The following is a 13,315-nucleotide window of genomic DNA, read 5'->3' as shown; positions in this document are numbered from 1 at the left end:
GTATGCACAAGGCGAAGCTGTAGATTCCCGGAGGTTGTTGCACGGGTGTATCATTCAGGTGAATTCCCTTACGAACAGCTCGTATGTTCATGTGCATTTTTGCATGCTTCGGAATGCCAATCTATCTCAGAGCCCCAGCTCATCCCTGCACGTCAGCATGATATGACGAGACACGAGAAATGACGGGGTACGTACCCGAAAGGAAGAACAGACAAGTTTCCGACAGCTACAATAGTAGGTTTGGGCTGGAACAGTTCTTTCGCGGCCTTGACAAGAGCGGTCGGGGATACTTTTTGCAGTGCGGAAAAGGAAGCGTCTGGAGCCGCCACACCACCAGAAGAAAAGAGCTGGATGGTCAGTGTCGGGTCTGTTTCAGGTCCCATACATGGTATGCCAGCCGCAAGCAGAAGGAGCAAGGTCGGTAAATGGGCGAATTGACTCACCGCAGGCCCAGCAGTCGAGATCAGGCTAGCGACTCGTTCCGACGCGGTGGCATCTGCAAACTTTGCCTTGGCGATCGCCCGCTTAACCTCATCATCCTTCACACCCTTGCCTGCAGCTTTGAGAGCCACTGCCACATCTTTCGCGACCATCGCTACACCCTCACTCGTAGGTGCCGAGATGATAACACCAAACAGAGACGCATCTGAGTATGGCAGGAGAATGGCCTCGGCACTGGCTCCGGGAACTTTGGCGGCAGCCTGTGACAGAGGAGATGCGCCGTCACACCATTTGACAGAGGATACGCCGCCCAGGAGATGGGGCAGGACTTTGAGTTCAGGGGAAGGAGCTGAAGTCGAGCCATAAGCGATGATCATGGTAGGTTGTGCGGCAGGGTTGGCGTGAAGATCGAGAGGTACACGTTGTTCTCCTCCAAAGTACTTTGTCGAACCAGGTGCAAGAGTGCTGGAACCTGAAGCTGAACCAGAGCCAAAAGCTTTTTGTACGGCTTTGGAGAGAGCGTCGGTGGAGATACCAGAACCAAGGACGGCAATGTTGGACTTTGCAAAAGCTTGTTGGGCGAATGATTTGACGTCGGTGACTGAGACCGGTGAATGGGGTGATGCGAAAAGCGAGTTGCCTAGTCCATGACGAAAGGCGAGCTGGTGAGCGAGGTCTAGAGCAAGAGTGGTGGGAGAGGAAATGGCAGATAAGGTTTCAGCTTCAAGGGTAGGCAGAACGAGCTCGGCATATTCGTGAGGGTAGAAATGTGTTGATGAGAGGACAGAAGCGAGCAAAGAGAGGAAGTGTGCTCTACAAATGATCAGCGAGGGTACTCGGGATAGTGTTATCAGGGAAGAAATGATGTGACTCACTCATCTCCCCGTAAAAACTCGGCGGTGAGATACAAATGTTCCCTTCCCAACGTAGCGGACAAGACACCTCCGTACAATTCCGTCTCTCTCGTCGTCTTCAGAGCCGATCCAGCTGATGTGGACTGCAGAAGTCAGTCTTGAGACCGCTTCTCACAAGATGCAGTTGAGATCTGTCCGAAATGGACCCACCTTGTAAGCAAAGCTTTTCAACGCATGAGCCACGCCTGGTTTGGTCTCATACCGACTTCCGGCTTTTACCACGACGGTAAGACTGGTCGTCGCTGCGGGTTGACCGGTCTCTATGCCTGCAACTTTGACACCGGAAACATCAGCGACCGTAGCGTAGGCCCTTCTGAGTACGGCTTGGGGGATACGGCCGTGAGGAATACGTGTGAGGAGTGACATGGGTGGGTTATGTGGAGAGATGGCAAGGTGAAGGACAGTTGCGGTTCCTCCATCTTGTCTCTAACTACCCTCTGGCCAATCGGAAATACCCAGCTTCAGTTCTCACAATAACGCCGCAATATCCGAGATGTGGCACCGTGCCTGCCGGGTTGACTAGGTTCCTCCCGCATCCCTCCCTCTCAAGCCAAAGTCTACATACTGTACTTACAGCTCGGACATGTGAATCTCAAGTACCTCATGCTGCAATACTATATCGAGGAAGGGAGACGTCTCTGCTACGCCGAAAGAGGGATGGTACCTCCAAGAACAAGGACCTATACGCACGCTCCTGCCAGAACTCAAATACAACCACAATCGCCCGGAGAAGACGCCGGCGTCAAGTGTTCTGTGAGTGTTCAGAACCACTTCCCTCCTCACTTGGCTGATCCTGAGGGACATCAACGAAGAGCTGTCCGATTGGTCGCAGGGCCACATACTAAGAACTCTGGCAGGTGAGCCATTTGCACATACACTCTCGACATGTGTAGAGCTCATTCGAGACAGAGCGTTTTACACATGCCCCCTACCTCGAGATGATGCCGACAAATGCAGATTTTTCAAATGGGAAGATGAACTCATTCTATCTGGCCACATCGTCCCACCTGCTTCACCTTCGACTTCTCGTCTCCTTCCTTCGTCGTCCCGTCCCCCTCCTTCCACTGGTCAAGTCCTCGGACGTCCACCCCAAGCTACTTTCGGTAAACCTGGGGTGCCTGGGCCAAGCGTCAAATCTCCCGCCCCTGGTACCGGTGCTGTGGGTGGCGACGACACTGAAGATATCGATTGGAATCAAGTGGATGCGGATGAACTGGAAAAAGAAGCCATCCTCGCTAGTCCGAGCACCCAGAGGACAGACAATAGCGAAAGTTTCTCATCTGCAAAATCCACCCCGGCCCAAGCGGTTTTCTCTGACAAATTGCGTGCCTCGGTGGGCGAGGGACAGAGGAAGAAGAGGAAACAAGACGAGGAATCTGAACAGGGTGTGACACCCAAAAGACAAGTAGTGGGGAGTGGGGTTCTCGTGAGTCGGTCTGCTTCACGAGAGAAAGAGAAAGAGACCCACTAAATAGACAGAATCCATTTCTGAACACTCCCGGGACGGAATCTGGTCTTCATCCTTCCGTGTCGACCACACTGGAGTCATTAGAATCAATATCAGAACATATCAAAAGACAAGACAGATTGTTGCATGCTTCTGAACAGATGAAACAGGGGTTGAGGAAGACTATTGCGGGGCTGCAGGAGAAGAATGGGGAGTTGGAGAGGAAGAACAAGGAGCTCGAGGAGAAGATCAAGCGTCTGGAATCGAGGTAAGATGATGGCTATTATGCTCGTTGTATCTACATAGGGCATGTTGAATGTATATATATAGCATTCCGAGACCCCGAAATGTTTGTCACTTTCGTTGTATCGTCGTGTCATGTGACCATGACGGAAGTACGGAAAGCGATCGAAGGAGGGGATTCCCCAAGAAATTCGGCTCCTCCTTTGCTTCCATCTCTTCGCTCAGCAAGGTGCCTGTTATGCTCCAGAACACTGCACATCTAGGCGTATGACCGAGCGAACATTGATCTCTTGTTCAACCCGAGTGATTCTCGAGCTGCTTTAGAGTGGCTGAACTTGTGGAGATTGGGAAGCTTTTCTCTGTACGGACAGGCCTTGGAAAGAAAGAGTGAGCCTCTGTCCGTCGAAGATATCCCATTTACATTCAACCATGCACATCCTTCATGCTTTCAATGGAGGGGTGAGATTGTACCTGTATCTTTCTGACCGTACTGTCTTTTCACGATGCTATCACGCCGCCCAGTCTAGACCTCTGGTATAGATCTTGCACTTGAGACTGATGCCATGTCTCAACCCTCGCTTAAATACTCTGTCGTTGATCGCTTGAGTCCCCATCTGATTCACCCAGTCACCTAGTCACCACCTGATGACTCAACTTGACTCCTCTTTCTTTCTCTCTTAAAGATGACCAGAGTGACCAAACTGCAGGTCTCTCAAGTGCAGCGCAGGATGAAGAAAGAGTCGGAAGTGAATCCTGAGCTCCGACTGGAACGTTGGGACATTTATTATCAGTGGGTCTTCCCCCTTTTTCTGCACACACCCGATGATCAGAGGGATGTTGACCATCCTAGTCAATATCGTCTTCACAGCACAACAGCAGCAGAAGCGTATTGGTACAAGAGTAGTACGATCGTCCTTTCATGTTCACTCGCGATCCGCTGACATGAGCAGCTTGGTGAGGTTCTTCATTCACATGTCAAGTCAAACAAGTTGAATTCAGGTGGTTCCCCGATACAGGCAGGAATGAGGATACCATTCATATGTTCTTGCGATCCAAATCACAACTCGTCGAGTATGTCTTTTAGACCCCATAAACTTTGCTGATCGTCAGACAAATAGCTGTGCGTCATCTCACCCTCGCTGTGAGCATAGGAGAGTTGTGCTGATTGGAAGGAGTATGACTTGCATCTGGTAACTTTGTCCCTTTGCGTAACTTAGATAGCTACGAGGTAATTGACTTTACAGCCAGATGGGAAGAAGGTGGAGAAAAGTGAGTCTCCTTCGTTCTCCTCGATAACAACTGTGCGGAGGAATGCTGAGAGACAGTCATGACGTGAGATCCTCTTTCTTTTAAGGACGGGAACATGGAACTGAACAAAGTCGCTACACCGTCGTGGGATCCGACGACGAAGATTGGCTGAGAGATTATGTGTCATGTGAGTGAAATATCGAAGCTCGTCCTTTCCTGATGAACAGACGACTTAAACTATGTCACATTCGACATGCGCCCCTTCACACCACAGAGTCCATGACAGGGCGGGACCACTCCAGCTCTGGGCCACCATCGACCGTGACCTGGCCCACAGCAGAGACAGTAATTCAGCAGTTGACTTGATCCCGGGCAAGTCTAGCCATGCATCGACAGTGGTGCCAGTAACGTATGAACAACAATGCACATGCAATCTAAGTACAACATCTCCAAGATCAAAAAACTGTGCTGTCAGCATCTGACGTTTGTTCTCAACCAGACAGAAAGGTGACTGACTGCTATGGACCATCTCCGACGCGACTGCTGACCCAAATCCGAAGCCGGCTCCGGAAACAGCGGCATTACCAAGCTGCAATGTTAGCTTGACGGTGTATGAGCGGCATGTAAGTTCACCTGAGACCCCAAACGTCCAAATTTACCCTTACGAGCCTCCTCTTGTTGCACAACGATGGGAGCGGGTGCTGGCACTGGGGGAGGCTGAGCGAGCATCATCTGACCATGTTGCGGTTGACCGGGATATTGCTGGTATTGCTTTTCGTACTGGTTGTAACCTTGTTGAGGTGGTGGTTGATACATCGGACCGGGAGGATGAGAAGACTGAGGGGATGAACCGTAATATTGACCACTCGGACCTGGACCGGGTGCTTGAACAGGAGAATGAGCCTGACCTCCTGGAGGGCTGACTAAGTCAGCTCAAGTTGTGTATGACCAATAATAGTGAACTGACAGTTTTTCGACGTAATTACTGGGAAACAGACCGGACCTTTCGATGGGAACAGATTGACCGGGAGGTATGACTCTACCGCGATACCATTGTTCGTTGACTGTTGATGAGCTACGAGCTTGAACCTCCCAACTCACCTTCTTCGTCAATGATGATCATATCCCCTGCTCTGAACACAAGATCGTCTGCTTCCTTTGATGTCAGCCGTGCTCCTGGAAGGGCAAAGTACAACTCACAGTCCCATGATAATCCCATAAAGCCTTGGCCCGTACCTCGGCCCTGCGAGCCGGTAAAGCAGGAGGACCGATCTGCTGTTGTCCCGGTGGACCCATGTTCATACGACCGAACGGACCAGACACATCGTTCCGAGGTGAAGGCGGGGTGAGGGTGGGGAAGGGACCGGCGGGAGAAGGGAGCTTGGAACGTATGAGGGAAGCATCTTGGGAAGAGATTATGCCGAGTGACTCCAGCACACCAATGGCCGACGTGGTCTGTGCTAAGAGATGCGAGGCGAGGACGGTTGCTGGAGGAGAAGGGTGAGCCATCACCGAGTAAATTTCCGAGACAAGCTATATCAGAGAGAGAGAGAGAGAGAGTAGCGTTGTGTGTGAGATGTGTCAACGATGTCCGCTATGCCGAAAGGTGACCTGAGATGACCCCACCAAAAGTTATCCAAGTTGGAAGGTTGAAAAGGGATGCAAGGGAAGGGCTGTGTCGACGACCACGTGGCGGAAAGGTACGAGTGTATGTATAGCGGTGATCGCCGACTGGAATGAATCGGGAATCCCCGCAAAGACAATGCATGTCCATCCCCTCCCCTCCCCGCCCCACACATCACTAAGTATTTGTACGTATATTTGTATCACCATGTCGTTACGCCATGCTTCGGTCTGTTTCACCTCTTAATATCCCCATTCGACTCACATTCTACTATCTCTATTCCTTGCGGTATGTCCGAGCTATCAGAGAACTCCGATCTCAACATTGACAATGATCTGAAGGACCTCACCTCAGAGGATGCTGAAGAGCTCAAGGCGTTCTCAGAGAAGCGACGATGGTTCGAGAGCAAGCTCAAAGTGAGTCCCCTTGACATATGTGTGTATTCAATGTTGATAATTTCATAGGTCTTGACTAGTCTACCCCCTGTCTATCCCTTCTTGCACCCAGTCTTGGAGCATGATGGCTCTGATGTCATCCGCCAAGGGGCTTCGACATCTTCATGGCAACTCCCCTCGGAGATAGAGGTTCGACAAGCTCAACAGGATCGAGATGTCTTAGAGGATGAGATATTGGCCTTTGATGGTGGTGAACTGGCTAGGATCAGAGCAAAAGTGAGAGGTGCGTCCATTAACTAATAGCAATGCAGACTACACTAATCTTCACAGCGCTCACATCTGTCCCATTGGCCCCACCTTCCACTCATATCGTCTCTGTTGCATTGGATCTTGTCGTCCTTGCCGACCGCTTGTTAAAGCTCTTGCGCCAAAGAAGAGATTTGCTGCACCTCACCGCACTACGACTCAGGTGGGATAAATTACGGGGCCATATCAGGCTAGAATGCGAGAGCATCGTGGCGGAAATAGGAACTGTCGTAGGCGAGGCTGGGCGCTGGAGACCCACGATATCTACGAGTGCCAGACATCGGACGAGGAACTCCCTTGATCAACCCTTTCGTAATACTCCATCCTTGATCTCCGTCGTGGCGACAGAAACGCCGCAGACGCCAAAGCGTATCGTTTCTTCTTCCATTGCTTCCACCCCCGACCATGTCCAACGATCAAGCGACTCTAGTGGAATGAAGACCCCTCTTGTCAAACCCACCTCCCGACATTCCATAGGCACGTCTAGCCCTTCGTCATTGAAAAGATCTTTATTGCATACAAAACTGTCAAATCTTCATATCCGATATGATCAACTCCAGTCAATGTTCGTGTCGCCTGGTAGCAAGGCTCTCGACGACATGGTAGATCTTGCACCTCATCTCAAGGGGCTAGGCGACACTCGTGGACCGAATGATATCAAAACTCCGGGCTCTGTTCCCGACCAGCTGCTGGACATACAAGATGAGCTGGACAGCAGAGTGCAAGATGTGTCAGGACGTATCAGCTGGTGCGAGGAGCTCGAAAGGCAATGGGAAAGGTGAGTATATTGGCATGATCGTTAGCTCATCTGGCAGGGCCGATTCATATCATCAAGCTGTTTCCGGAGCCGCAGAGCTCGCGACCGACCTCTTTCATGACATTTTGCAAGTTCGACAAGGTGAAATCAAGTATGACGCCTCAAGACTACAATCGCGGTTGTCGGAAGCAGAAGCTGCTCTTCCGAAAGAGGTCGATGACACGTTCCCCACCCCTTCACACTCAGCCTACCCCTCTCATACAGAATACAACGTATGGCTCTGTCAATTCTTATCATCCGCTCGAAGAGATGCGGCAAAGCAGATTGCGGACTGTTCCCGGCTGGTAAAACTGTTGGGTCAGTTCACCGATGCCAACGACTCCATTCTAACTTTCACCCCAAAGGTCGAATCCTTTGTTCACCAGGCAACCCGAACCCTCACTCTTTTGCGCCAGGGGACTTCCTCTATTCCTCGACCTTCGCCTGACGTCGCTCAGCTAGAACAGTACGGTAATCAATGGTTTGCAGCGGTCCCCGAGTGGCTGGAGATTGCCCATATGTTTGAATTAGCAGACCCAGTCTGTGACCGTCTACAGCTGGCGGTAACGAAGAGACAGGTAGCGGCACGCGGGATGTCGGAAATGACGCAGAGTTTAGTGACGAACCCTGCAGAGCTTGTGAACGAGACAGCCGCCGACGTTCTAAACGAGTCGTCGATCGTGGTTGAGGAGGTCCGCAATGAAGCCAGGATGGTTGCTCTCGATCTGGAGATCATGCCGTTAGCGGTCAGGTGCATCGAAGCGTCAAAGTCGATCATGATAGAGCTTTTGGACGTTCGCACCGTCGTCACAGAAGCTATCAGAGCGTCGGACCAGATGAATCAACAGACAGATTTTGGAAGGCGCTTTCAAAATACCTTGGATATTCCCGCCACCCAATTCTTCAACTGTTTCGACGAAGTGCACGCGCTCATAACGAACAGAGGACAAATAGAGCGCTTCCGTCCCCTCGAGACATACCTGCAGAACATGAGGAGTCGTACGCAGCAAGAAATACGCTCGACTCACGATTTAGTCGTCAGTTGGAAAGCGGTGAGAGACCAGGCGAAGGTAGTCCGTGACATCGAGCAGGAATCTGTCGAATGGGTGGCGCGAGTCCAGCAAAGTATTGACGACACACCAACTGAGGAGAACCCGGATGCTTTGAAAGGTATGAAAGAGTCGGTCACCAGATGGAACACAAGTCTGCTTGAACGTCTTCCTCAACTGACTGTTGCTCATGCGGCTATCGAAGTGTCCCGGGAACCAGTCGAAGAGATGTCGCCCTCGTTGATAAGCAAATATTCTGGGGCCTTTCGATTGACGCCACCTGATACCCCGCCGCTATCGAGTGAAGGTTCAGTGCCAGAAGTGGACATTGCCGAACATTTGGAACATCTAGACGAGGAGGCCCGGGTGCGAGTCAACGAGGCTCAAGCTAGAGTGGCCGCGGCCCTTCATCATGCATTACATCCCCCTCCCCCTCCCCAAGACGACAGTTTCGAATCTGCTCGTCGGCTCGACAAATCGATCCTGAAGGAAACCCAGCGTCAAGAGAAAAATCGTCTTATCTCCCGTCTACTGGCTTTGGACTTGGCATCGATTGTTATGCCTCCCGAAGTCGAGGACGATGTGGAATCACTTGGCGTTCGTCTACCTGACAAGGACAGCTTAGCGTTGATCAGAGACGAGGTGAAGGCGATCACGGTTGAGGTCGAGGACAAGTTACCTGCCGATGAATTGTTCATGGAGCTGGAAACTGCTCGAAGCCAAATCGCTCGATTAGACCAGTTGGAGGAATTTACATTCTCTGTGGAACAAGCCGACAAAATTATCAGTGAAATTCTTGTCATCATCGATATGGACCTCGATCATGAGGTCTTCTTGAAGCAAGCGTCAGCCGCTATGACTAAAGTAGAAGAGGCGTCAACAGAGCTGAGAGATGATCTTCGAGTTCGCTTTGAGATCCGACGTTTGCGAAACACGTTAAAGATGATCGAGTCGATAGATAAACCCACAGAAAACGAATCGTCTGAAACAGAAAGCAGCATTTCAACTCCTCCGACTGTATCACCAAGATCGATTCAATCTACCCATTCTTCAATGCGAGCAGCTTTCACTCCTCGTTCCATCTTCTCCCCTGACGCACCGAGATACCGTGCAACGTCCGGATCTCAAATACCTCATCATCTCAGTCGAATACCCATCTCAACCTCCCCTGGCCCTCACGCCAACCGCCTTTCCCACGTTTCGTCTCATATGCGGTCTTTTTCATCTGAACTGCCCCTCATATCTTCCACTCCGAGACCTCTTCCAGTAACTCCAAAACGCAGATACGTTTCTAATCCGCGTAGCAAGCTCGATGTGGCCGTGGGTAAAGTGGTCAATAAACTGAAGGTTCATGTGCCTGTTGTACCTGTCAACCAGGAGATTGCCCCACTGGAAGAAGGATGGGAGACTGAGACCGGAAGTTATTGGATAGGAGCGAAAGGAAGGGCTAGACTGTGTTATTGTCGTATATTACGGAGTAAAATGGTCATGGTGCGTGTCGGTGGAGGTTGGTGCGAATTGTCTCAGTGAGTTGACTTAGTTTGCCTCTATCGACTTTTCCAGATCACCTCAACAAGCCTCTTTTTCAAAACATTACGTGGTGTATATGAAATGGGGAGTCAGTCTGACACTCAGATTCTTGCAAGATCATTTTTCCGAGTTGACAGAACCTATGCCCTCGCCAAACCTCACCACATCAGTCAGACTCGGTTCCCCTGCACCTCACACCCCTCTACCCTCTCGGTCCCTCCCACGCTCCTTGTCCAATTCTGTCGCATCTCAACTCTCACCAATGCACTACCTTCGCAAAGCCTCTGATAGTCCCACCGTGAGAGATGCTCAGAGGGAACAATACGCCAGACCTTCCCCTTCCCACAATAGACGACCTTGATTCTATTTCATGATATGACGCAACGCGATCACGACCTTACAACGTATGACCAGATTCAAGACCAAGACATGTATACGTATATTGTACTTCACAAACTCGATTATCAAGCATAGTAGCTAGACGCAGTGACGGAGAATGATCAATTATGCTACAGTATTTCACACGATGCAAATCATCAATAGTAATATATCACAGTAATTATCACTGCGTGTTTCGCCCCATCTAACCCCCCAAGAGATTCCGCTAATTTTGTGTGTCTTTCTTGAGATACACATGGGCACCTCGTTGATCACCCTCAGACGTACGGTACATAAGTAGGAAATTAAAAATAAGCTGGCATACCAGGCATGACAAACCCGAATCCAGCCGCGAGTTGATGTCGCGGTGCTGCAGTGGTCGTCTCCGCTATCGTTTGACCCGGCACCGGAGGTGGTCCCATTCCTCCCAAACCTCCATTTCCCGCTCCATCATCCACCTTTCTCTTCTTACCCTTGGCCCTCTGCCCACCTTTCGAACGAGCGTTGGCGATATCTTCCTTGAGTCGACGATTGAGTAGTCGAAGTTGATGAAGTTCGTATTGCCATGAAGTCCCACGGGTGGTTTCGAGCTCTTCGAACATATTTGCATTGCCAGGGTGCACAATTGGTCTGCTTGTAGAACCCACAACTTTGACCTGTACGAGCAAAGAGCAGGGACGTCCTCCTGGTAACACTGAAGACGATGATGTCGGCGATGGCACGAGATCGAATGGTGAATTGTCAGAGTCGGGGGATGATAGCGGACTACCTGTCCTCTGAAGCGCATAGATGATGGTGTCGACATTGAGCAACGCTCCAGTGGTAGGTTGGATTAGAGTATGCGTAAGCGTGACCGCCCCATCCCTCGTTTCTCCATTGGCTGCCGCTCGTAAAGCCAACTCCATACTGTTCCGCATCGATCCGTGTGGAGAAGCGGGGAAGGACAGGTCATCACTTGGGAGATACGACAGAAAGCTTTGACCAACGATGTCTTCCATTGTTTGGCTAAGGAACGCAGAGGCGGATTCCGTAACATGAAGTATGAGACCGTTGTATGACAATTTGGCCCAGAACTCGTTGGCTGATAAACCTCCTTGTTTCGCTACACAACCCCACATGAGAGTTGGTATACCGATAGCTCGACCGCTGAGGATGACTGCTTTTCTTCCTTTTCCCGGCTCGACATGCAAGCGACCGGTACATTCAATCCACACATAGCCAGATCTTTTACGCCGTATGCGGAAGACGAGCGAGACGGTTCGTGCTGGTTGATTCTCACCGGTTGATTGGGTCGAATCCTTCAGCTCGCGCATAAGTGGGACGATATCGGATGGGTGACATAAGTCGGCAATATTCCTGTTGAGAAGATCTTCCGGTTCGTATTCGAGGACCCGGCGAACAGATGGTGAAACATATTGGAACAACCCTTTGAGTGATAATACATGAACAAAGTCTTATCGTCAGCCAATACAAGGGGACAAGGACGAGACATTTACCATCGGCATTCTCCAACACCATCTTGTACCATTCCATCCGACCGTCTTCACTCAACGTGTTCAGTCGGGGACCCAGAATATCCAGCATTTCGGGTGTCAGACCGGACAGATCGCCCCTCCCGGGAGGTCGCAGAGGTGGTTGAGGTGGATTGGATACTGTATAGTTGACTTGATAACTCCCATCTCTCATATTTCGCAAAATCACATTCGGCTGTTCCACAAGATCGACTTGAAAACCAACGTGGTAGACTATGTCCGTACCGTCCCATGGTATCGGTACAACGGTGACAAGGTTGATGAACGGTACACCACCTCTGCGGTAATTGATCAAAGATGCTTGACACTCTTTACCAGCGTTGAGCATGCGCTTCAGGTGTGAGACGGCGATGTTGTCAGTATACTTGCGTTTTGAACCCTTGACTACATCTCCATCAGGTGCTTGTAGAAACCGGCAATTGCGCCCAAGTATCTGTGGTAATTCGTAGCCGGTTAGAGCACTGAAGGTGGGGCTGGCATAGACGATTGGACAATCGAAACGCCTGACGTCAACTACGAGGAAACTGCAGCTAAGATCAACCGGACCAAGAACGGTTTTGGGGTCCTTTCTTCCTGCCACTCTTGCGAGCACGCCAACCATGTCAAAGCCTGTCGTCGAGTACAAACCTGGACCATCCGCCAAGTCTGGTCCAATGAATGCAGGAGCCGTAGTGGAGTTCAAATTCGAGTCAGGGGGAGGAGCATATGGAGCGGTGGAAGAAGACGCAACGTTGGACCCTGTCTGGGGCGCTAGGCGGTTGAACGAGGAGTGAGGGAAAGCCGGCGGATATAGGTGTGACTTGTGTAGAAGCAGACTTGACTCGAGGCAATTCGGGTGGCTCCGGTTGAGGAATAGTGAGTAGAGGCGGCTTGGATACTTGGTGATGTTGCTGCGCACCGGGAACGCCCATCAAGTTATTCTCCTTCCAGTTTTCCCAACCACTATCACTCTGCATGAAACCCCCAAGGCCATCCAGAACATGATTGTCTGCTCCGCCAAAACCATTGTGCTGGTTGCCAAAAACATGACTGAACAGAGCTCCAGGAGTCAGCTGGCTGTTGACGTCGAAAATATTGGCACCGCTGAAGCCAGTCCATGCTTCACCACCTGGTGGGAAGGTGGGGGCTCCTCCGACGTGATTGGACAGAAACGAAGGGACTTGGAAGCGAATATCGCGTGTGAAAGCGGAAGGATCGAGCGAAAGACCATTGTCTTGAACTCCGTTGTTTACACTCTTGCCATTCGGTGGAGCAGGGGGACGAGGTTGATGCATCTGAGAGGGTTGAGAGAGGGTGTCAAGGTGATGTTGTGATTGTTGCCGGAGGTGGACTGGAGGCGGGGGCTGAGGAGAGGGTTGGTCGTAAGATGGCCTAGGATAAGAGGAGATATCGAATTGCTTGGACGTGGGGGC

The 13,315-nt window shown here is 50.9% G+C and overlaps 6 protein-coding genes across 6 annotated transcripts; 3 read left to right on the top strand and 3 right to left on the bottom strand.

Annotated features, from left to right (window-relative positions):
* Nucleotides 1-66: 66 nt before the first annotated feature.
* Nucleotides 67-1,755, bottom strand: TREMEDRAFT_38220 (uncharacterized protein). The gene is made up of 5 exons (XM_007003244.1): nucleotides 1,506-1,755; nucleotides 1,317-1,438; nucleotides 444-1,254; nucleotides 196-347; nucleotides 67-145 (listed from the first exon to the last, which is right to left on the bottom strand). Exons 1-5 carry the CDS (start codon nucleotides 1,719-1,721, stop codon nucleotides 127-129), a joined length of 1,320 nt encoding a protein of 439 aa, XP_007003306.1. The 5' UTR covers nucleotides 1,722-1,755; the 3' UTR covers nucleotides 67-126.
* Nucleotides 1,756-2,244: 489 nt separating this feature from the next.
* TREMEDRAFT_29287 (uncharacterized protein) lies at nucleotides 2,245-3,074 on the top strand (the record flags this gene model as incomplete). Its single annotated transcript, XM_007003225.1, has 2 exons — nucleotides 2,245-2,775; nucleotides 2,835-3,074. Coding segments are annotated over 2 exons (771 nt in total), but the record flags the coding sequence as incomplete, so codon positions are not given.
* Nucleotides 3,075-3,728: 654 nt separating this feature from the next.
* TREMEDRAFT_60973 (uncharacterized protein) lies at nucleotides 3,729-4,659 on the top strand (the record flags this gene model as incomplete). Its single annotated transcript, XM_007003389.1, has 7 exons — nucleotides 3,729-3,835; nucleotides 3,996-3,999; nucleotides 4,156-4,186; nucleotides 4,290-4,314; nucleotides 4,371-4,377; nucleotides 4,425-4,480; nucleotides 4,521-4,659. 7 exons carry the CDS (start codon nucleotides 3,729-3,731, stop codon nucleotides 4,657-4,659), a joined length of 369 nt encoding a protein of 122 aa, XP_007003451.1.
* An 89-nt stretch (nucleotides 4,660-4,748) lies between these two features.
* Nucleotides 4,749-5,802, bottom strand: TREMEDRAFT_68076 (uncharacterized protein; the record flags this gene model as incomplete). The annotated part of the gene is made up of 6 exons (XM_007003619.1): nucleotides 4,749-4,756; nucleotides 4,810-4,882; nucleotides 4,927-5,196; nucleotides 5,257-5,357; nucleotides 5,395-5,449; nucleotides 5,494-5,802. 6 exons carry the CDS (start codon nucleotides 5,800-5,802, stop codon nucleotides 4,749-4,751), a joined length of 816 nt encoding a protein of 271 aa, XP_007003681.1.
* Nucleotides 5,803-6,207: 405 nt separating this feature from the next.
* Nucleotides 6,208-10,508, top strand: TREMEDRAFT_73481 (uncharacterized protein; the record flags this gene model as incomplete). The annotated part of the gene is made up of 5 exons (XM_007003681.1): nucleotides 6,208-6,333; nucleotides 6,382-6,595; nucleotides 6,643-7,396; nucleotides 7,422-9,989; nucleotides 10,099-10,508. 5 exons carry the CDS (start codon nucleotides 6,208-6,210, stop codon nucleotides 10,352-10,354), a joined length of 3,918 nt encoding a protein of 1,305 aa, XP_007003743.1. The 3' UTR covers nucleotides 10,355-10,508.
* Nucleotides 10,505-13,177, bottom strand: TREMEDRAFT_73480 (uncharacterized protein; the record flags this gene model as incomplete). The annotated part of the gene is made up of 3 exons (XM_007003680.1): nucleotides 10,505-11,824; nucleotides 11,868-12,641; nucleotides 12,802-13,177. 3 exons carry the CDS (start codon nucleotides 13,175-13,177, stop codon nucleotides 10,677-10,679), a joined length of 2,298 nt encoding a protein of 765 aa, XP_007003742.1. The 3' UTR covers nucleotides 10,505-10,676.
* Nucleotides 13,178-13,315: the final 138 nt, after the last annotated feature.

Source organism: Tremella mesenterica (assembly GCF_000271645.1).
Source record: "Tremella mesenterica DSM 1558 unplaced genomic scaffold TREMEscaffold_3, whole genome shotgun sequence".
NCBI lineage: Eukaryota > Fungi > Basidiomycota > Tremellomycetes > Tremellales > Tremellaceae > Tremella > Tremella mesenterica.
This window is presented reverse-complemented; position numbering and strand designations above follow the sequence as displayed.